The sequence below is a fragment of the Fusarium coffeatum genome, assembly GCF_003316985.1.
Source record: "Fusarium coffeatum strain FIESC_28 chromosome Unknown BRIP53273_contig_5, whole genome shotgun sequence".
Classification (NCBI taxonomy): Eukaryota; Fungi; Ascomycota; class Sordariomycetes; order Hypocreales; family Nectriaceae; genus Fusarium; species Fusarium coffeatum.
In genome coordinates, this window is record NW_022157804.1 from 52,343 (window position 1) to 74,789 (window position 22,447).

General features: G+C 48.8%; 8 protein-coding genes across 8 annotated transcripts; 6 read left to right on the top strand and 2 right to left on the bottom strand.

Moving 5' to 3' along the window:
* Positions 1 to 619: 619 nt before the first annotated feature.
* On the top strand, positions 620 to 2,368 carry FIESC28_00199 (uncharacterized protein; the record flags this gene model as incomplete). Its single annotated transcript, XM_031154350.1, has 4 exons — positions 620 to 793; positions 844 to 911; positions 959 to 1,669; positions 1,717 to 2,368. 4 exons carry the CDS (start codon positions 620 to 622, stop codon positions 2,366 to 2,368), a joined length of 1,605 nt encoding a protein of 534 aa, XP_031021522.1.
* A 537-nt stretch (positions 2,369 to 2,905) lies between these two features.
* On the top strand, positions 2,906 to 5,203 carry FIESC28_00200 (uncharacterized protein; the record flags this gene model as incomplete). The annotated part of the gene is made up of 9 exons (XM_031154351.1): positions 2,906 to 2,968; positions 3,014 to 3,042; positions 3,091 to 3,165; positions 3,220 to 3,295; positions 3,346 to 4,028; positions 4,078 to 4,239; positions 4,289 to 4,855; positions 4,904 to 5,064; positions 5,139 to 5,203. The coding sequence occupies 9 exons, from the start codon at positions 2,906 to 2,908 to the stop codon at positions 5,201 to 5,203; spliced, it is 1,881 nt and encodes a 626-aa protein (XP_031021523.1).
* Positions 5,204 to 6,617: 1,414 nt separating this feature from the next.
* On the top strand, positions 6,618 to 7,500 carry FIESC28_00201 (uncharacterized protein; the record flags this gene model as incomplete). The annotated part of the gene is made up of 4 exons (XM_031154352.1): positions 6,618 to 6,890; positions 6,945 to 7,004; positions 7,061 to 7,192; positions 7,246 to 7,500. The coding sequence occupies 4 exons, from the start codon at positions 6,618 to 6,620 to the stop codon at positions 7,498 to 7,500; spliced, it is 720 nt and encodes a 239-aa protein (XP_031021524.1).
* Positions 7,501 to 8,844: 1,344 nt separating this feature from the next.
* On the top strand, positions 8,845 to 12,080 carry FIESC28_00202 (uncharacterized protein; the record flags this gene model as incomplete). Its single annotated transcript, XM_031154353.1, has 3 exons — positions 8,845 to 9,430; positions 9,480 to 10,884; positions 10,934 to 12,080. 3 exons carry the CDS (start codon positions 8,845 to 8,847, stop codon positions 12,078 to 12,080), a joined length of 3,138 nt encoding a protein of 1,045 aa, XP_031021525.1.
* A 349-nt stretch (positions 12,081 to 12,429) lies between these two features.
* FIESC28_00203 (uncharacterized protein) lies at positions 12,430 to 13,753 on the bottom strand (the record flags this gene model as incomplete). Its single annotated transcript, XM_031154354.1, has 5 exons — positions 12,430 to 12,788; positions 12,836 to 12,966; positions 13,014 to 13,479; positions 13,528 to 13,564; positions 13,613 to 13,753. 5 exons carry the CDS (start codon positions 13,751 to 13,753, stop codon positions 12,430 to 12,432), a joined length of 1,134 nt encoding a protein of 377 aa, XP_031021526.1.
* A 2,350-nt stretch (positions 13,754 to 16,103) lies between these two features.
* On the bottom strand, positions 16,104 to 17,084 carry FIESC28_00204 (uncharacterized protein; the record flags this gene model as incomplete). The annotated part of the gene is made up of 1 exon (XM_031154355.1): positions 16,104 to 17,084. The coding sequence occupies one exon, from the start codon at positions 17,082 to 17,084 to the stop codon at positions 16,104 to 16,106; it is 981 nt and encodes a 326-aa protein (XP_031021527.1).
* A 1,061-nt stretch (positions 17,085 to 18,145) lies between these two features.
* Positions 18,146 to 18,931, top strand: FIESC28_00205 (uncharacterized protein; the record flags this gene model as incomplete). Its single annotated transcript, XM_031154356.1, has 1 exon — positions 18,146 to 18,931. The coding sequence occupies one exon, from the start codon at positions 18,146 to 18,148 to the stop codon at positions 18,929 to 18,931; it is 786 nt and encodes a 261-aa protein (XP_031021528.1).
* A 2,949-nt stretch (positions 18,932 to 21,880) lies between these two features.
* Positions 21,881 to 22,423, top strand: FIESC28_00206 (uncharacterized protein; the record flags this gene model as incomplete). Its single annotated transcript, XM_031154357.1, has 1 exon — positions 21,881 to 22,423. The coding sequence occupies one exon, from the start codon at positions 21,881 to 21,883 to the stop codon at positions 22,421 to 22,423; it is 543 nt and encodes a 180-aa protein (XP_031021529.1).
* Between the last annotated feature and the right edge of the window lie 24 nt (positions 22,424 to 22,447).

The window sequence follows — 22,447 nt, forward strand, 5'->3', positions numbered from 1 at the left end:
ACCATGCATCCAACATCATCGTTACTCGTACGATCAATTGAAACAATGTCTCCGCTCTCGCCTCTCACGTCAAGTTCTAGTGCGCATGCCACGGTTCCCCGTGAACAACAAGAAGCAACATCCACATGTCAGCCCAGTCCTCTTCAATTTCTCACGCACCTGATGCATGGGCTTATTCAAATTAACCTTACCCAACCTCACGTGTCAACCAACGACATACGACCATCTTTCTTGAATGCACATCCAACCCCAAATAGCCTGAGCTTACCAGACCCGAACCAATCGCTTACCCCAGCTTTTCCCTCGGGGCAACCGGAGCCGAAAACGCCCCCCAGAAGAGACCGAGCTAAACCCAATCCTGACCGCTACAAAAGGTCGTTCCCCAATGCATGGTGAGGGGTGACCACTGCAAATCCGGGGAACGACGCGACGTCGGACGGACAGCGGATGCCGTCTGGGAATAAGGTCCGTATTGCATGGCCCGACCTTGGAACAGGACCTATATGCAAGCGAGATGTCTTATATAAAGACTCCCCTCCCGGCTTTGTGGAGAGTGATCTGCAGACTTGCTCTTGGCTTTTTTTCTCCCAAGTCTCTCTTGTCTTAATATTGAACGACCATGGACTCAAAGGCTGATGAGAAAGGTGCTGTGGACCACGGCACTGAGATTCACGATGCTCATGTAGCCGTGCAGGTCGCGCATGATGTTCAGACTCAGAAGCTGTCGCCATGGACCCCTACCATGTTTCGTCTGTATCTCGTCTTGGCTTGCGCTTACCTCTGCGGCTGTCTGGTTAGTCCCTTGGTATCTTGGCAAGTCAATTGAATGCTAACAGGCTTTAGAACGGATATGATGGCTCTGTTATGGGAGGTATCAATGGTATGAAGGCGTATCAGCACTACTTCAATATGTGAGTAGAAATCGACACGATGTTTTGGCTTGGCTAACAATCTCCAGGTCCCAGGAAGGTTCATCGACCGGTATCGTCTTCGCCATGTACAACATCGGTTCCATCGCCGCCGTCTTCTTCACAGCCCCCGTAAACGACATGTTCGGCCGTCGCTGGGGCATGTTCACCGGAGCCGCAGTCGTCATCATCGGTACCTGCGTCCAAGCCACATCCATGGGCCGAAGCCAATTCCTGGGCGGTCGCTTCATTCTTGGCTTCGGTGTCAGCTTCTGCTGTGTTTCTGCACCTTGCTACGTTAGTGAGATGGCCCATCCCACATGGCGCGGAACCATTACCGGTCTATACAACTGTACTTGGTACATCGGCAGTATCATCGCTAGTTGGGTTGTCTACGGATGCAGCTACCTCGGTGAGGAAAGCTCTATCGCCTGGCGAATTCCTATCTGGTGTCAAATGGTTACGTCTGGTATTGTTGTTTGCTGCGTCATGTTCCTCCCTGAGTCTCCCCGATGGCTCATTGCTCAAGATCGTGTTGAGGATGCTGCCAAGGTCCTTGCTACGTACCATGGTGAAGGAGACCCGAACCATCCCATGGTCATTCTGCAGATCAAGGAGATGACGAATCAGATTGCTGCTGATGCTACTGACAAGTCTTGGTGGGATTACCGTGGACTCTGGAACACTCACAGTGCGCGTCGTCGACTTATCGGTGTTTTGGGTATGGCTGTCTTTGGACAGATCAGCGGTAACAGTCTGAGGTGAGTCCAGCAAAATCATCACTTCGATCATTGGCTAACAGTCACAGCTCTTACTATCTCCCCGTTATGATGAAAAACGCCGGAATTGTCGAAGAAAAGAAGGTCCTGGCTCTCAACGGCATCAACCCTATCCTCTGCTTCTTCGGCGCCATCCTCGGTGCTCGTATGACTGATGTCGTTGGCCGTCGTCCCCTGCTGATCTACTCCATCATCTTCTGCTCGTGCTGTTTCGCCGTCATCACTGGAACCAGCAAGCTTTCTCTCGATGATCGTTCCAACGACTCCGCCGCCAACGCCACAGTCGCCATGATCTTCATCTTCGGAATCGTCTTCTCCTTCGGTTGGACTCCTCTTCAATCCGCCTACATCGCCGAATGTCTGTCCACCGACATCCGAGCCAAGGGTACTGCTGTCGGTAACTTGGCTAGTTCCGTTGCCTCGACTATTATCCAGTACAGCAGTGGTCCAGCTTTTGAGAAGATCGGATACCACTTTTACCTTGTGTTTGTCTTTTGGGATTTGTTCGAGGCAGTCATCATCTACTTCTTCTTCCCTGAGACCAAGGATCGTACTTTGGAGGAGTTGTCGGAGGTGTTTGAGGCTCCTAACCCTGTTAAGAAGAGTCTGCAGAAGAGAGATGCGCAGACTGTCATGAACACTATGAACGTGGCGGGCGATGAGAAACTTGCAACTGTCTGATCGCGCTAGACCAAGAACAACTTTTGTTTGTTGGTAGATAATCACTAGATGCTCTATCACATAATTGACTCGCCATGAGCGACGTTTCAATCCATCCAGACCACACTGAATGACCCAAAATGTTCTTAGACGCACATGTACTCAATTGACAGGCTGACAGGGTACTGGAAACTTGTCGCAAGCAAAGTACGGTAAAGTACGGTAGTCAATTGAGCTCGGCCGAGAATGCGACTTCGGCTTGATTCCCCGATCTGCATGTTTTCCAACCCTGGCCCGTCCCGAGGTCTCATGCCCATCAAGCTTTGCACCGTTCCTTGGCCACAGCTTAAATCCAACCCCGCAACCAATCGATCCCCCCCTCTAAAAAGCTGGGGTAAAAGTTCCTGTTCCTCTCCCGCTCCAATCAAACACCCCAATTCCCTCCGGGCCGAACTTCCCCGAACCATCAGATCATCCACCCACTTCCTTCATTATCCCCACGTCGGCGGTCCGTACCGGAGAAGGTAGCAAACCAACCTGCGTCTCACTTTCATCGCCATGGAACACGCTGTTGACGAGTCTGAGTGGCCGCCGCGAAAGCGACTCAGGACGTCGCATGCAGTAAGTTTGACTCAGGATCTTGTTCGATTGGGAGCTGACCTGTAGTGTGATGCTTGTCGTACCCGCAAAACAAGGTAAGTGACCCAAGAGCCTCATTTGACAGCTTGGCTAATTGCTGGCAGGTGTGATGGGAATAATCCTTGCGCGACTTGTGCAGCGATCGGCCATGATTGTACATATGGATCTGAAGCGAATTCGTGAGTCTCATTGGTTGTTGAGCTTGTGTTGCATTGTGGTAACCGTGGATCTAGGAGGAGTAAGAATGATTTGATCTTGGAGAGTGTCCTCAGAGTTGAGAGGACATTACATGAGCTTCGCTCTACTATTGTGAGCATATTCACATCTCTTGACAGTTCTGATCTGACCAAGCTACACAGCCGGCCAATATCCAAATAGCCTGCCAACAACAAGCCATCAACTCTCCCCAAACACACCGCACAAACTCCTTCTCAGGCTCATCGCCAGACCTCAACCTCCGTCGTCAAAGCCACGCCATCCAAACACCAACCAGCCAAGATAACCGTGAGAATGTCAATAACTTCGAAAATGCAGTCTTGGACTCGATGCACACCTCCACAACTGAGTCGATACTCCAATGGCCTCACTTCGACGTCTTTCCCCTTCTCCGTCACGATGGAGAGTCAATCTTTTATCTCGAACAATCACGACCACCTTTGAGTGTCGCAGCAAATCCAATGTATCCTTACGTTGACTCGGAAGACATCACCTCAATGCTGGAAGCATTTGAGCGGAATGTGAATTTTTGGTATCCTTCCATGTCGCAGGAACAGCTTGGCAGTATCCGGGCGACACTTCAAACTGGGATGCCTGCTGAGGATACGGTACACTCATGCCTTTGTTTGCTAACGTTGGCTCTGGGCTGTGCGAGTCAAGCTGCTGAGGACATGCGCTTCACGACAGAGCCTGATGCTGGTGAGAAGGACAGAAGGTTGAGGAAGAGGAAGTTGGGAGATATTTATTTCCAACTGGCGCTGAAGAAACTTCACGTCGTTCACCTACAGGTCGATTCGCAGAGCACTCAATGTCTCTTCTTCACTGCGTAAGTCCAGCCATTTGCTTCGTTCGTATCTGCCTAACGTCTCGTCCAGTCTTTACTTCGCGTCATTGGTCAGACCACTTCAAGCTTGGGAATACCTCAGCGCCACGGCGACTCGATGCATGCTTTTACTGTCATATCCCCCCAACAAGCACGATACCGACTCTGAAGAACGGATTCGAAGAATATTTTGGTCTTGCTACATATTGGAAAGGTAAGCACTATCTATTCTGATTCTTATCCTCATGTTAACTGTCGCTTAGTGACTACATGGCCGAGCTATCAGCATGTCCTCCTTCTGGCATCGCCCGAGTCGAATCTTCTGTTCCTCTCCCAAGTTCCTACAACACCCATACATCCGACATAGTCGAAGAAGAATCTTCTCTCTACTTCCTCGCCTGCATCAGCATGCGCCGCTTGCTGAATAGAGTCCACCAACTCTTATACGCGCGAGATACAGGTGCTGCATTCGACCACACCCGCTTCCCTCGAATCGTGGCCGAACTCCAGCGCCAATTAGATGACTGGCGCGATGTACTTCCAGCTTCCTTCTCGTTCAGTGTCGATACAGAAGAGGTAGCTACTGCTGCTGGAGGATTCCTAAGGCAACGATATCTTACCTGCAAGGGAGTCATCTATCGACCGTATTTGATGTGGATGCTGAGCAGTAGCTATGAAGATACGAGGACTTCGACTTCGGCTGTCACACCTGCTATCCCGGACGTTATGAATAAGTGCAAGTTATGTCTTGACGCGTGTCTATTGCATGCTTTGGATCTTAGGGGTTTTTCACAAACGGTTCTTATCGACACGTGGATCTGTTCACTATCGTAAGTGTTTTCTCTCCCCTCAAACCTTTTGATTCTAACAACAATTAGTATGTCTGGTGCCATGCTTATCATACTTGCTGCATCTCATATACCCGCGTTGAAAGAGTTCATTGGTACGCGTGCGACACTGGTGGGAAGCCATCTGGAGAAGTTGTTCCGAAATTGGAGAGACGTGTCGTTTGGGGGAGACTCACCGAGCGTGGACCGGAGTATGTGGCTTATACAGCAGGCGGATAGTTATATTAGGGACTGCTATTAAGTTCTACACTAATTCAACTTTCAGCATTTCACTCGCTCCGATCACCTCTCATGCGGTGGTTCTTACTGAGCTATTTGGCGGCTATTTAAGATTTTCAATTCCCCCAATCGTATCCAGAAACTTCGGGCCGCAGTCCATGTTATACCGAAAGCCTTCCGTAGGACCGATAATAAGATATCCATTCACTGAACCGCTCTCGCTCAAGTCAAGACATTGGGTACGGTCGAGCTCCGTTCCATATTTGCCAATATGGTTGATGACAGCACGGGCGATAGCTTTCCTCTCATTTGCAGGGTTACAGTCGTGCACCTGCTTCGCGAGTGTCCATAGGTCCATTGTGTCTTTTCCTCCCCAGTCTGTGCGAGAGGAGTACGTATATGAGATCGAATTACCTGGGCCAGCCTGTCCATTGAAACCACGGCAAGGGAAATAGCAGGGTCCGTCGGGCCATTTATTAACGTAATCATGGTAAAGCACGCCCAGAAACTTGTAGAAGTCCTTCAGTCGACGTTTTAGCAACGCTCTCTATCCAGATGGCAGTTATCTTACCGGCAACAGAACTGATAGGCCAATGCATATGAAAACCCAAAACAAAACTTTAGCCAGCAACTTCCTTTGTTCTTGTTGTGCCTCCTTGATTTTGGTGTCGTGTAAATCGGGTGAATGTTCGAAGTAATGACTGACGAGATACCAGCCGGCAATAATATTTATAGTAGGAAGAAAAGGATTGTCTCTGGACGTGTACGACATAAAGGTAATCATATTTACTACCATGATGGTGACGGGCACGAAAAATGAGGTAATGACCTCATGGGAAACGAACCAGGGCATCATCATGTTGACGGGTCTTGGTGCGAGTTTGAGGTCCGGTAACAAGGCAGATAGATGGTGGATCAGTCCCTAATATTTATATGCATTTGTGGGTGACTGGGTCATTTAGCAGGCAGAAATTCCCACTTCTAAAGACACTTTGTTTGGGCTTCAATCTCAGATCGTCTTGGACAGATCATGTTCGACAGAATGACGCAACCAATAATCAAAGAAAAAGAAAATAGTAGGCTAGAGATTATATGTTGTTCAATGATGCTCATTTGTCTTTTCCTGTCAAAATCTTTAAAATGTGAAAAGGCACACACCTTTGCCAGATCAGAGATCTGACCATGACGATCGGCCATTTCCTACCTGGGAGTATGAACCTTCCAGATCAACTAACACGTAGCCTCAAAAAGCCAGATCTCTATTTTCTTGTTAGCAACCACCCACTCGATATCATGTGTGACTCACCATCAAATTCTGGTGGTTTCGCGATTGCTTGAATTCGTTAATCTGTTGCATTTCTGCCTTGATACAGCTTATTCTCAACGTGGCCATTGGAATACTAGATACGACATGGAACTATAAAGCTGAATGAGTTTTCATCAATTAAGCCTCTGTATCTAAACAAACACTCAGTTTATACAATATCAATCATCACTCTCAAAGACTACTCTTGCGTTTGTCAAAATGACCTCGACTACTTCCCCAAGCTCACCTGCCCCCGGGATGTTCAGTGACATCACAACCTCCTTCATCGTCCCGTTCCTTCTTGTCACATTAAACCTGATCGCATACAAGACAGGCAATGATGGTCGACTACCTGCTTTCAACGTTTTCATCAGCCTCTACCTACTTAGCGCCTACTTTAGACGTGGCCGACCTTCGACTATCGTCACGACTGGTGATGGTAAATCTGTTCAGAAAACAGAATCCTCAAAGTCAGACTCCAAACAAAAGAGAGTAAGTTAACAAAAAAGTCTGTTGCCACGAGAGACACAACTAACATGATTCCAGACATGGATGAAAGTTCTGTTTGGCATTGTAGTGTGTTGTGCACTCGCAATCCCTATCAAAGTAAGACCCTATTTTGTCATCCGCCACATCATTCAGTGGGCTAACATATGTAAAAGTCATTAGTTGAGCTCGTGCTCGACCAATTCGGCAACCGTGAGGATGTCATTCTCCCTCCGATGTACGGTGACCATTGTGGCACAGTTGTCGGAACTGCTGGTCGAGATGACGAGATCGCCTACAAATACTACGTGCGTCCCTCCCTCTAGCCATTATACATCGTCGGGATACTGACAGTTAGTAGAGTACCAAAGGCTCCTGCGACACAGTAGCTGAGCGAGACACCATTCGCGGAGCTATCGAAGAGCAGATCAAGAAGAACTACCCACAAGATCTTTGCAAAACTCAGTGCTTGGATCTGAGGAAGTCTGGACTGTGGAATGGTTACCTTCTTGTTGGCCCAAGTTCGAGGTTTGATCATGATAGGTACTGTGGTCCTGAGCTTCCGGATCTGAAGTTTGGAGAGTGTGAGGTCCGTCGCAAGATGTGGGCAGAGTAAGGACGGGAACGCGTCGACGCGACAGGCGGGTCCAACGCATTCACGACCACACTGGTTGTAGTGCTGAGCTGACGGTTTGATAGCGGGGGTGGGAGCTTTAGTGGGTAGCTTACAGGGCAGTTAGTGCTGGGGAGACGAGAGCCTGGTATGGAGCTGAGAGCAGATGCAGTTGGAAGACTGTTGTGATGCTGTCAGATGAATTGAATGTTTGTAACTTCGGTACGGATATCATACTTAGGTAGTGACCTTGTGAAAAATGTTTTATTGTTGTATCAGTCGCAACATGAACTCAATTGTTTCTTGATAACAAGTTGCATTTGTGCAAAGAGCAAGGTGCAGGCAGACCTTGACGAAAAAATTGGCCGCTTCCTATTCTGGCTTAGCCTTTCTAGGAAGTGTCCAACTAGCTGTCATTACTTCTTCATTCTCTGTTCATCTGTACTACTGTGAAGACGAACAAGTCCTTGGTTCCACCAAACTGATGATTCCATTGATACGAGAGCCTACGGAATTAGGCCTTTGGACTTCTTATTGTACATCGCCATGCTATGTCTTCAGTATAATTAATTGCGAAATCGTTCTGCTGATCGTGCCGGGTGGAAGCAGGAAGCAGGAAGCAACCTACCCGAGACCCAGCATAACACTGTCAGGATACGTGGCTTCTCGGAGCTCAATGAGTCAAAGAACATCATTTGAGACGTCAAAAAATGACGCAATGATTTCTTCCGAGCTCTCAGGACAGATCATTTGTTTTTCAGAATATTTGGTGGTCCTGATTAACTTATTCATGTTCCATTAATTCGTGCCGTAACAAGGTTCAATCGACATGAAATGCGACAGTGACAATTGGAAACGAGGAAAACAGCGCTTATCTTATCAATTATCTTATCGCCATACAGTGCAGAAGACAGTATACTTTACGCTGACACTGTCTATTCCTATCTTATCACTTATCGCTGATAAGAGCGCGGCAAAATGATTCTCCATTCTCGGCTTCCCGCAAGTCTTCAGTCTCCCCACCCGGCTCCGGTTTCCCCGCGCTCTGCTGCCTCGGCCAATCCACTAAACCCAATCTGTTGAGTCGCATTCGCTCACCCATCCAACCAGGCAAGATCATCACCAACCAAGCCATGTACCCGCACCTATCATGGATGTCAGTGGATTCCAAGTTCCCCGAAGCACTCCGGAGCACGTGTATGCGGGATCAGGAAAGCAGGTTGTAGAAACGTATCACGATGCGGGGCTGACCGATGGCGTAGAGCCGATATCAAGAGATAAAGCTCGAGAAAGTCCCTGAGATTGAGCTTTCTTTCAATAAACTCTCGTCATCTTCTTCACGTCAAAATGGGTGGAGGTATCAAAGGCATCCCTCTTCAGGAGGACTCTTCTCGACCAGACTACATCAACCAAGCTGTGTTCAGGAGAAACACCCTTCCTACCCGCTCATACCATATTCCTGAGACTTCAATCTCACTCAACGGAACATGGGACTTTTCTCTAGCTCCCACAGCCATTGAGGCACCTGAGCCCAGCTCAAAAGACATCACATACGGACAAATCCAGGTTCCTGGCCACTGGCAGCTCCAAGGGCACGGAAAGCCATGGTACACCAACGTTCAGTATCCCATTCCCGTCTGCCCGCCATATGTGCCTACTGAGAACCCTACGGGCACGTACCGTCGGGAATTCCACATTCCGGCTGGCTGGGACGCAAGCTCTCAGCTGAGATTGCGCTTCGATGGTGTCGACAGCGCGTATCACGTCTTTGTGAACGGCAGTCTTGTTGGATATGCCCAGGGCTCAAGAAACCCTTCAGAATTCGACGTGTCAGCTTTCGTCAACCGAGAAGAGGCGAATGAGCTGTTTGTGCGCGTTTACCAATGGTCTGACGCCACTTATATCGAGGACCAGGACCAATGGTGGCTTTCTGGTGAGTTTGAGCTGATAGAGTAGCGAGAATAAGTACTAACGTGGAACAGGAATCTTCCGAGATGTCTACCTCATCTCATTCCCCGCTGCCAGGATTGATGACTTCTTCGTCAAGCCTGATCTTGACGCCAGCTACAAGAACGGTACACTGACTGTCTCCGCCGACATCTCCTCCGAGAAGGGTGCAGTTCTTGAGCTCACGCTCTCCGAGCTTACCAAGAACGGCGGCGCTGTCATTAGCTCTACTAAGACATCCATCGACGGCAACTCCAAGAAGGTCGATTTGAAGCTCGATGTCGAGAACCCCCAGAAGTGGACTGCGGAAACACCCTACCTTTATTCCGCCGAGCTCACTCTCAAGTCCGAAGGCTCAGACACTGTTCTTCACAAGGTTCAGCAACGCGTCGGATTCCGCAAGGTCGAGCTCAAGGAGGGTCTCATGACTGTGAACGGAAAGCGCATTCGCCTCCGTGGTGTCAACCGCCACGAGCACCACCCTCTTCTGGGCCGCTCCGTTCCTCTAGAGTTTGCTAAGCGCGATCTCCTCATCATGAAGAAGCACAACATCAACGCTCTTCGCTGCGCGCATCAACCTCACGACCCTCGTGTCCTCGATCTCTGCGACGAGTACGGTCTGTGGGTCATGGCTGAGGCTGATCTCGAATGCCACGGTTTCTATGATGCTGTTGCTCGACCTCAGGACATTCCTGAGGAGATGGACTACGGCGAGCGAAAGAAGCTTGCGTTCGGACCGGCTGCCCAGTTCACTTCTAACAACCCTGAGTGGAAGGAGGCTTACCTTGACCGTATCAACGCTGTTCTCAACCGTGACAAGAACCATGCTAGTGTTATTATCTGGAGTTTCGGCAACGAAGCTTTCTACGGTGACAACCACAAGGCGATGTTCGAGTATGCCACTAAGGCTGATCCCTCGCGACTGATCCACTACGAGGGTGATATGGATGCCGAGACAACACACATGTACAGTTACATGTACCCCACCGTCGACCGCCTCATCAAGTACGCAAAGGAAGAGGGTGTCAAGGACGGCAAGTTCGAGAAGCCTATCGTGCTCTGCGAGTATGGCCACGCTATGGGTAACGGTCCTGGCTGGTTGGAAGACTACGAGCAAGCCTTCCGCGACTACCCTCGTCTCCAGGGTGGTTTCATCTGGGAGTGGGCTAACCACGGTCTGTGGAAAGATGACCACGAGGGTCCTGGCTACTACGCCTATGGTGGTGACTTTGGCGACACACCTAACGATGGAACCTTTGTCATGGATGGTCTGTTGAACAGTCAGCATGAGCCTACTCCTGGTCTTGTTGAGTTCAAGAAGGTCATTCAGCCTGTTGGTTTCGAGTTTGCCGATGGCGAGTTGAAAATTGAGAACCGACAAGACTTTGCTGGTTTGGACTATTTGGTTGCTTCTTACAAGATTGAGCAGCTTGGTCAAGAGTAAGTCCACCATGAGATACTGCGCAAGGAAGTACTAACTAAGTGGCAGATCTACTCTCATTCACTCTGGATCCTTCGATGTTCCCGACATCCCGGCTGGCGAGACACGATCCGTTTCCCTCCCCGTTGACGCCAAGAAGTACAACAAGGATAGCGAGGTCTACCTGACCGTCACACTCTCTCTTAAGCACTCCACGGCCTGGGCCCCCGCTGGCCACGAGATCGCTTGGTCTCAACACCAACTCCAGGTCCCTCAGAAGCCTGTCTCCGTCGCTTCCGTCGCGAACACCCTCTCCGCCAAGCTATCCATTTCTGAAAACACCTCCACCGTGGCGGTCACAGGAAAGGACTTTGAGTTCACCTTCAACCGCGCTTATGGTACATTGAAGAGCTGGGTCTCGAACGGCAAGACAGTACTTGACTTCGATCCCAAGACGAAAGCTGCCATCATCCCATCTTTCTGGAGACCCAAGACTGACAACGATGTTCCCGGTGCTGTTCCATACTGGCAGCGCTTCGGCGTTGATCAACTCGAGTCACAGCTTCGATCCTTTTCCGTGGACTCATCCAACTCAGATAAGGTGGTGCTAAAATCAAAGACGTTCATCACTCCTCCTGTGCTTGCCTGGGGATGGGATTGCGAGATTGAGTACACCGTGTATCTCACCGGCGCACTAACTGTCAACGTCACTCGCCTATCTCCCCAAGGCTCTATTCCCGACCACGTTCCCAGAATTGGTCTCAACCTCTACGGAAGCAAGACTCTCGAGCACGTCAAGTGGCTCGGTCGCGGACCCGGAGAGAGCTACCCTGACAAGAAGACCTCTCAACGCGTCGGCATCTGGAATGTCGAGTCCATCTCTGACCTCCAAGTCGCATATGACGTTCCCCAAGAAAACGGAAACAGAGAAGATACCCGCTGGGTCGCACTCCGCGATTCCAAGTCTCCCAGTGTTGGTCTCCGCGCGACGCGTCTGGACGGAGCACACTTTAGCTTTTTGGCTTCGAACCACAGAGATACCACTATCCAAGACGCTAAGCATCCTCCTGATCTATTTGAGGAGGATGCTGTCTTTATTAGACTGGATCACAAGGTTGCTGGTGTGGGATCGGGTGCTTGTGGACCGGCTGTGCGTGAGGACTTGATGGTTAAGACTGAGGATGTTACTTTCGGGTTCTTGCTTGAGCCTCTGTGAAAAGGATTGGTAGATATTATGAATTGAATGACATGACCTTTATTGTTAATTAAGATCCACGGGAGATCGACAGTCGTATGAGGTTAATCTTGTTAAGCTAGCGTGTCCATGTGAGACATCGATCTTGTTACACTGATCGGCACGTTAGCTCTGTGACATGGAACGAAGATGGCAAGGCACATGAGTGGGCGCCCGTTCAAAATTGATGGGATTTGGTAATGCATCAGAGTATTAGAAAGACCTTCGCGAGTTTAGACAAGATAGTCGTTGAAACTGGTATTGCTTACTAGTGGTAAGTGCTAATGGGGTATATCTAAAGAAACGCCTACTACATATATACTCAAGAGATCTACCGCGTCAACTTGTATGTATGACTCGATTCCTCAACCTCCTGTACCACATCATTCCGCACATAAATGCCCGCCATATCCTGCTCCCTCGAGTGCAGAGACTCTGTCGTCCGGCTGGAGATATAAGTCCTGGGCCCCTCCTTATCAATCTCAAAGTGTGCATGAATTCCTTGTTCTGGATCTGCAAGTTGGTGTTGGGAGCTGTTGTCGTCTGCTTCCCTTTCTTTGATGGTGCGGTTGATGGTGGTGAGGCGGATGGCGTTGGTTGTTCGGCTGATGGGGTGGCTGCTTCCGGCGGAGCTGAGGAATCTCTTGGGGAGGATCTTGGTGAAGATTGGTCGTAGGAGAGGGAAGCAACCTGGTATTGTGAGTAAGAGGTATCCAGAGGAAAGAGGAGAGACTTACCGGAGACGATGGCGATGTTGATCTCGACGCAACCCCACATGTCGTTTCTGGCCATATCGCGTGGCATTTGAGTTGTGTTAACATCATATCTGATTGATTCGATGACAACAAATGTCGAGGCAAGGCAGACGCTTGTCCTGTTAGCGAACAGCTTGGCATGAGCGACAACCCAACTTACATGAAACCAATGACAAAAAGTGCAGTAATGGCGACCTTCTGTCCCATGCGAAGTCGAAGCTTAAACACTTCAATAATCGGCAAAGCCAAAATAACAACATCAAGAGCAAAATGCGTAAGACAAGTCCCAAAAAAGAACTGTGCATCATTGATCTTACACACAGCACCCTCAATGTTCTTATCCCAATAAGCCTGAACAGGAATACAATGGAAGATAACCATAAAGGTACGAAGGATAAGCCATGAAGCGCTGAGGAAAAGGAGGACCTGGATCGGAATTCGAATCGCGGATTGTTTAAAAATGCGCCAGTAGAACAGAAGAATGGACAGTTTAGAGAACCCGATCGAGTAGGAGTATGTGTTGGAGATGAGGAACTGCATGAGTCGCGCGTTCAGGTTGATGTTGTCATATTCTTCATCGGTAACGGTATCAGGGATCGTCGAGCCTAGGTACCAATTCTCGGTCCCTAGTTTAATTAGCATTATGATCGACAGGGCCAGGCGGGAATAGTTACAGTAGATCATCACGACATTGTATCCTATACCAACGATCTACACATATGTAAGTCACAGTTTAAAGTCTCCACAGAGAACACTCACAAAGGCGCCAAGACAGAAGTAATCATCCCACCACCATTGCTGCTTCGTCATGCGACGAGCAAAAACACGAGCGATCTGCGCCAGAAGGGCTGCTAGCCAAGTAATGACCACGGCGCAGATGATGTCTGACTTGAGACTCATGGTGAAGGACTTGATCCTGCGACATGCAAGGCAGTGGCACTTGAGGAAAAGCTGTAAAGAAACGCACAAAAATGAATGGCAAGGAATCCCAACTGAATGGTTCACATGGAGAGGAAAGACGTGGGTGTGGACGGGGATTGATATGCTTTTGAGAAGAACAAGGAAGGGTCGTCTAACAAAGGAACGAGTACCCACTGGTAGGGAGGTACTCGACCATGGCACTTGGAGTACTAGCGGAATCCGGGGCACGGGGCTATACTTGATGTGACCCAAAGGTCTGGGGTAAAAGGGGGGCTGTTTCTTTATTCCAGAACAAATGACTCAGTTCTTTCAGCCAAATCTTGGCAGAGTTATGCTGTGCGACAAAAATGCAGACAAAGAAACAAGGAAAATGACTGTTATTTTCAGCCATGCAAGTGCGTCATCTGGCGCTTCCATTGCCTGTCGGCTCTAGTCGAGTCTGTACTCGGTCTTTTGTGAGTTGATAAGAGCTGTAATTTGACTACTGATGCAGGAATTCTTAGCGGCTTCCTCGCTTACGAGCTGGTCCCAAATGGATGGTTCCTTGATGTTCACGTTATTAAGCATCTACAGCCAGTCGCATCCTCTGATTTATAGTTTGAAGCGATGGATGCTGGACCCCTGGATGACCAGGTCAATTCGTGTGAGTATCAGTGCTAAAAGGCTGGGCGTTATATGTCAGCGGAAGATGTATCATGGCTGCGAGACATGCAAATAATGATGATTGCTTATCATTGTAATTTCAAGCCATGCTTCTCTTGAAATTCTCGAACATCGGCACTTGTCAGCTTGCGGCGTCAATAGCTGACTTGTGCAGGGGGGTTGAAAATGTACGATGCTGTAAATGGAAGCTCGTTCTGTCAATGGCGTTTCTGCCTCAGCTTCACCAACCAGCTCAACCGCCTATAAGCGATGTCTTTCATATGATAATGGTGTACAAGTAAGTACATAAACTACACGGAATCAGCTATTGATTTCGTGTAATAAAGCGTACCGTCCTCCGGTTGTCCTCGAACAAAGAACTAAACTCTATGTGGTATAACAGTCCTACGCACCTACTGCATCTGTACAAAGAGCTGGCCTCAGCTTCAAGGTGATAAACAAGGATGTCAATCGCCAACCAACTGTCTCGGTTCAAGAATAATCCGTATGTTAGCGTAAACTTTACTGACCAACAACCTGACCCTTATCTACAGTACAACCAGGAGATGAAGCTGCGCTATCATCCTTCGGGGATATATATGGCGCCACGGTCGCTCTTCAAACGTTTCCTGTTGGCTTCGCGGAAAACCTCCCGGGACACGAGTGGCTGCGGTACCACCTACCGTATCCACCTTAGCACAGCGCCATTACCCCAGACTTGACACGCCTTGGCTGTGCTATCAACTGAGCTACCTGTGATAGCTCAAACCCTCGAGTAGCTTTGTTATCTCTTCGGTTACTGTATTGGCCGTTGTGAGGTCATTCCCAGCTTGACTCGCGAGATGCATGTTCCACGTTCTGTCCTTGCCGTTAAAAGGATCGCCTGATTTTCAGGCACAGCTAAAAGGTTCAGCTTTGTAAAAAGTGTGGCAGCCATTACAGGGACCCTGCACGACAGAAGACAGGTTTATTTCCCCCGGGCATGCTTCTAGACTTTCTGCGAGGAATCGTACGTGAAGATGTCATTTTGCAATTATTAATACAGCCATGTAACCTCATGGTCCATGGATTCGGGGGTATGGCCATGGCATGACCCTGTTGCGCCATGTGTTTTGGCAGAATGGGGGATCTACAGCGCTCAGGCACCCTAAGTCCAAAGCGCTCCATTCAAGGCCCATTTTACCTGCCAATCTCTTGTGCCTCCGTACTAAATCAATAGTGCACGATATAGCTCGGAAGCACAGATTCTTAACAACTTCATGATAAGAATGGTACGAGGTTTCTGTATCTCCGACTGCCCGTTGAAATATTGACGGCAGGTGGAGCGCTCCACTGAATACCGTCAACTCCACAGCGCTATCATCCCCTGAAGAGATAAGCCCAGCGGAGCCAGGCCAGCCTGGAAAATGGATCCGCCCCTAATTCTTGGAAGATAACCGAATAGCGGAAATACATCATGATTGTGATAACATACTTGTCGGATGTCTACATCCGTCTCTTTTCTTGTCGGCCCGAAGTTTGGACTGCGTAACTCGGCTAGAGATCTTGGCTTCCAGTGCCGTTTCGTCAGGGTCAGAAGAATTGGCCGCCTGGTCGCCAGTAGCATAAGAGACGAAACAACATAATCACTTTAGACTAACATTTAGACTACTTTATTTTGACAGCCTAACTTTTAGATGATTTCATCTTACTCCCTCCAACGTATCGCCCAATCTCCCTTTGCAAAGCTCGGCTCAACGACCTTCCCCGACATAACAGCCTCACACATCTTCTTCTCACCATCCTCACCCACAGCGAATCCAAAAACAACACCCCGTCTTGCAGCACACTTTGTCATCTCCTTCTCCCTCGCTCTCTTCTGTCCCTGTCTACGCTTCTCCAACATCTCATCCGTTTCGTGAATTCGTTCAGCGCGACCCTTTTCGCCGCCTACGCTGCCGTTGACTTCAGACACAGCTTGAGCTGGGCGGATGCGCGTGCCGCTGCGGACGGACATGCGGGCCAAAACGTCGCCGTCGATTTGATTGTCATTTTTGAGATCGTCTGTGAGGGGGATGTCTTCTTCAGAAGTTCGTGGCTCGGACGGTGCTTGGACGGGCTCTGATGCTTGAGGTGTTTCATCTTCGCTGTGAGTTTCTTCGTGTTCTTCTTCCATCGATGTCCGGTTTGGTCCAAAGACGAGTTCTTCCGCTGCACTGCATGATACCAAGATCCTATTATCGCCCTTACTGTTCTTGCCCTTCTTATGCTTCCCTGCTCCCTTCGTATGCTTCTTCTCTGCAGTTGCACTCTCCTCCGCACCTAGTAATTTCACAAATGCCTTCTCAAGCTCACGGTCTAGCTTTCCGGGCTTTTGAGTGCGACATCGATGAGAGCAGTATTTAGCTGGCGTATTGGTGTTCGCTGTAGCTGTAGTCTTTCGGGTACTGATAACTCTTCCGCATGAATGGCAGTAGGGCGTAGCTTCTCCTCCTGGCAGTAGATAAAAAGGCGCTGGCACTGCTTGGGATTTGGACGGCCGACTCCAACTGTCCATCCAACTCATTTTGGCTGACTCTGACGATGACCCTCGGTTCAGAAATGTGCGTGTTGAGAATGTCTGGCGTCGCGCAATTGAGACTGCTGTTTCTAATAGTGGTTTTCTGAATGTGCGACTGATGCGGATCATGTCGCGTGCATGTTTTCCTGTGGTGGAAGAAATAGCATGCTTTGATGAAGGGATGCGATCGTCATGATGTCATTGTCGTCATCGAGCCTGAGATGATGGACCTACGTCAATTGACAAACACCCAAATTGGTCTCATTTAACAACGACATTATGTGGAAGAATCAAACATCATATGTCAGTGTTTATGACTGCCAAGTATTGAGGAAAGATCATGAATGCTGGCCGCCATTCTGAAATCTTGGTACAGGGTAACACCCAACTGAAGGCTCTCGACTTAAAACAAACAGCTATGTTTAGCCACAACCAACTCAAAAACAACGACATGTGTGGCATGTGGTCCTGTTGTCATTCACATACCATGGCAGTGTGTGCTTTTACTGGCCATCCTCGTCGCAATAAACAGTCGATAATTCGCTTTCACATGTCAGCAGAGTGGAACGTGGCATTCTCACCAGATGAGCACAACGACAGCTCAGCGGCTACAGAGTAAAAGCTTACTCAGATATAGGAATTTCTACAAGCCAACCAATTAGACTAGCTGTTGCTGAGACCACCTATAAGATTCGCATTTATCCGGTCTGACATGGATTATGCCTTTGGGGGCAGCTCGACAGCCTCGACTACAAATGAGCAAAGCAGGAATCGCAAAATCTCCAATGCATCTTACACACCGGCCTTTTTATAGCTTCAATTTCAGAAACTGTACTTGAAGAAGAGCTCTTAGGGCCTTGAAGGAGGTGAGACGGTTCGTGGTGGATTCCAAAGGATCTTCCAGTGTATCACTCACCACCTGCTACATCCAGTCATGCTGTGCCGCTTTTTGTCAGCACTTAACCACGTAGCGAATGGAGTTTCATGCAACGATGACTGAATATCTTTAATCGGTTATATCTTACCCCGATCCCCTCTGGAATTAGCCTTAGTTGCTTGGCGATTGTAGGTAAGATGACCCGTGAGCGCTTAATCTTTGACACCATGCGGGGATATATATGAGATGACCTCGCCTTGACCAGGACTACTCTCTCACCCACATCGTGACTGAGAACTCACAGACTGTAACCATGCGCTTCATCACCGATTCCCGTGGTCTCGGTGACCCAAACTCAGAGGCAGTTCCCCTCCAGGTCATCGGCGCCGGTCTTCCACGCGCAGCCACATCCTCCATGCAAGCAGCCTTTGAAAAACTCGGTTTCGGACCCTGCATGCACATGGCAGAAATTCTCCCACACGTATCCCGCATGCAACTCTTCATCGACACCCTCCGCGAGAAAAACGACAAAAAACGCCAAAAGATGGTCCGCCAACTTATCCACGGTCATCGCTCCATCTGTGATCTTCCCGTCGTTTACTTCACGCCTGACATGATGGACATTTACCCCGACGCCAAAATAGTAGTCAATATGAGACCTGACCCTGAAGTCTGGGCGAAGAGCGCTGAGGATAGTTTTTGGTTCTTCTTTAGTCCTTGGTTCAAGTGGGTCGGTATGCTTTGGGCTACGGATCGACTTTGGTATGCGCTTAATCAAGAGAGCATCAAGAAGTGCAAAGAAGAGTATGGTACGGAATATATCTTCAGCGCTAAGACTTATAATGTGTACTATGAGCGGATGCTTGCGGAGGCTAAGAAGCGCGACCGTGAGGTGCTGCTGTTTAAGGCTGAGGATGGATGGGAGCCGCTTTGCAAGTTTTTGGGTGTGGAGGTTCCTGATGAGCCGTTTCCGAGATTGAATGAGAAGAAGACGTTTCAAATGGTTAGGAGGATATTCATTGCGAAAGGCCTTTTGTCGTGGACGGCGTTGTTTGGTGCGACTTGGGGTGCATGGAAGGTTGCTTCTCACTTTCTATAAATTGGTACTATCAATTATGAGATGATGATTCTTTTGCTAGCGAACCACATTTCTTCATAGTTTGAATGAATGCACTTCCATCAGAGAGGGAGGGTCCATGGTCCGAAAGGGTTGTATTACCACATGTCAAGACCTTCCATTCAGCTTCGGATTCATGACCACTTTCATATCAAACGGAAGCACAAACCAATGAGAAAGAAAAATAAGCTCAAAAAATGACTGCAAAAATGCAAAAAGAGAATCGCTATATGCTAACTGGAGGGTTCGAACCTCCGCGGTTTCCCACTGCGGGTTTGGTTTCTGATAAGAACCTAAACACAGCGCCTTAACCACTCGGCCAAGTTAGCGATGATGATTCGTTTTTGATTGTCAGCACCAATTTTGCGCTCAAGGACTCTTGGCCAGATTGCTCGCGAACCATTTGACAAAACGAATCCCGAACTCAAATTGTTCAACATCGCATCCGCAAAACTTACCGATGATACTTCAGGAGACGCACCCAATTTGATTCTCAGGCATGCATACGCATGACAGAAAGTATGTGATGGAAAAAAGCCAGTTGATAGGTTATTGCAAGAGAGTCTGAAAATTCGACTTGGTCTGTATCGTAGGTAGAATAAGCTGCATGACGTCGTGCCTAGGCAGATGATAAAAGAATGGTTCTTTAAGGCTTAGGGTCTTAGGATAAAGTAGCCTAAATGCTAGTCTAAGCTATCATAAGTTAACTAAATTATTTCGTCTCTTATGCTCTCCGCGCCCAAGTCTTCTGACTTCCAATACCCTGATGCCTCTAAACGATCAAAGGGTAACCCGCATAAACCACGATGGCTATTCTAGAGGATACTCACTGTCACGTGCGGCACGACGGGGCCTTGGCGGCATCTCCATCTTAGCTAGATAGAATAATGAACTCAACCTTCGCATGCGCACTGCAACACTTGGTAGCAGCTACACTGATCCACCAGACCGCGGAATTGAGACGGGACACCAGATATTCATCGTTCCATGAACTCAACCTTCGCTATGCACTGTGACACCCACTGTCTGAGAGTTTACACCGAACACACCTGACCTTAAGAAGGCAGACTCGGTGGTCCTTCCCCGAAAACAGAGGCGGAAGGAGAGGAAGGTGCTGGCGCGTAGGCATGAGTACCTTCTAGGCCACCTCCGCCGAGAGATTCCTCACTTGACATCGACACAGCACAACATCACACGAATCAGAACACTTTTGCACAGATACAAAGCTTAGGCGGCTTATTATTGCACACAGTACTGCTAACAAAGATAGTCACGTTACATTCCAAACATACACGATGTCTACTCCCCCTTATTGAACCCCTTCCTCCCCCACTAAGCGCAAGCTCGGCGCTACAGTGCTAGTGTGTCTGAAAGTTGACTACCAAACACACCAGACCTTGTGAAGGTGGACCCGGTGTCGTGATCATCTTCGACAAGGAAACGCCAGTCATGAGAGCCATGACTTACCAAGCAGGTAAGTAGAATAAATGGGCAAGGTGTCTACCTCCCACTTAGCTAACCATGATAGTGGAACAATCTCAACACAAAGTCCAGATAAGCATGTTCTCGCAGTCATTTCCACAAATCGTACGAGACTTTGCAGCACTGGCACAAGCATCGCAACTATATCTACTTCCGTGTTGGTAGAGCTTGTCTTCTTCATTGCGGTGATGGAGAGTCCTGCAACGGAAAAGAAAGCAGCCAGAATATTGTCTTTGGACTTTTCGCTTGTTGAGTACTTATACGTCAGTTTGACTCGTTTAACGCGGTTGTAATTGCGACTAGGTTTGATGATGCCATTATAAGAGTGATTGATGATTTGATTAAAGCGGCGCTTAGCAGAAGCGCGGTGAACTGGAGTGAGAGGGGGCTCCGACGAAAAGTCCAAGACTCCTTGGAGGGAATCTTGGTGGCGAAGAAGCGGCGGCAACCCTCGTACCAGTATCCGTCAAGCAGTCAAACAAGTCAGTCAGTATACAAAACACGATACGTTAGTAGGACTATTGAAGGAGCGCCCATGCGCTAGAACTATTGTGTTTGTCTCGGATTGTGTCTCGGTTGGAAAGATTGATAATTCTTCAAGAAACAACGGCTTCCCTTCACCGGTTACTTAAGACGACCCGATTTGACAAAGCCCAACCCTTGATGGATTCGAGCGGAGGTGAGTATGCCAAGACGTGTCGAGCTACTAATGTTGTAATGGTCACAACATAGCTCTCGCTCTGTAGGACTTTGTACGGATTCGATCCTCCCTTTGACACCCTCGCAAGGTTTCCGTGAGCAACGGTATAGAGTGTCAAGGACTCAGTGTCCGCTTCCCTTCTCAGCTGTACCGCTTCGAGAAGGGTGTAGAGTGGACGAACCTCCACAAGAGGAACAAAAAGGGCCTGAAAATCAAGATGGTTTCGTGATAAGCCCCTCCGAGCTTGCGTAGCGCAAAAGAGATACCTATCGCCTTCACGGGGTCGTCGATACCATCTGTGCAACACATTAATCCCACACTAATGTTTCTGTGGACTCTGGTAATAACAAATGTCATTTACTATACAATTATAGATATCCCAGCATATCCTTCTAAGTAGATAATAGAGAATTATCTTCTAAGTATTGGGCTACCAACATAAAGTAACCTAAGTGCTGGTCCAAGATAGCATAAACGGGCCAATTTATTTAATCTCCTATGCCTTTAGGATCTAGTACTTCTAATAACCTGCGGCCTTTGTAACAACTTTATTGCGAACTCACAGTCCTCTAGTCTTATGCGTGCTATGAACTCTACTCTCGCGGAATAGAAAGCTTGGGAAATGGCCGCAAACCTTCAGCTTCCATGGACTATATAAAGAGACCTTTCCCTTACATCTAGCATCTATCTCCATCATTCACAGACACAAACCAACTGACCCTTCCTCCCAAATCTCAACCCTTTCCAACATGTGCCGAGCAAATTGTGTCCGTACTCGTTGCGTCGTCTGCCGGTGGACGATTAACAGAACCTACGATGTAATGGTGCATTGCGAGGTATTCTGGCAAACAGAACGGTGTCCGGGAGCTGAATATCCCACTACTGTTAGGGATGCTAGCGCCGTATTCTGCGGCAAGTGCAATCCACCACCGTGGCAAAGGGACGTCGAAATGCAGCCTCAAGAGGACGTCGACATGCAAACGCAAGAGGATGTCGATATGCAGCTGGAGGGTGAAGCACGCAGCTCTAACAAGGCGTTTAGTGTGGAACGGGCAGAGCCAGGCAACCGTTTCAAGGACCTGATAGACGAGGTGACCAGACGTTCAACTGCAGAGGATGAACAGAATGATAGGAACGGGAGCGATGAGTTGTCTAGGACTACACTTTCTCCCGAGTTCTATTATACTACTCGGGCCGGCCGCCGAATCCCTGCTCCAAGGGGCACGCCGCCCGTCTCGCCTACTCCTGCCCGCCGTACTCGCCGCACCCGCCCCGACCACCCGGCTACCTAGGGGCCCCGCCGGCACCGTTCTCCT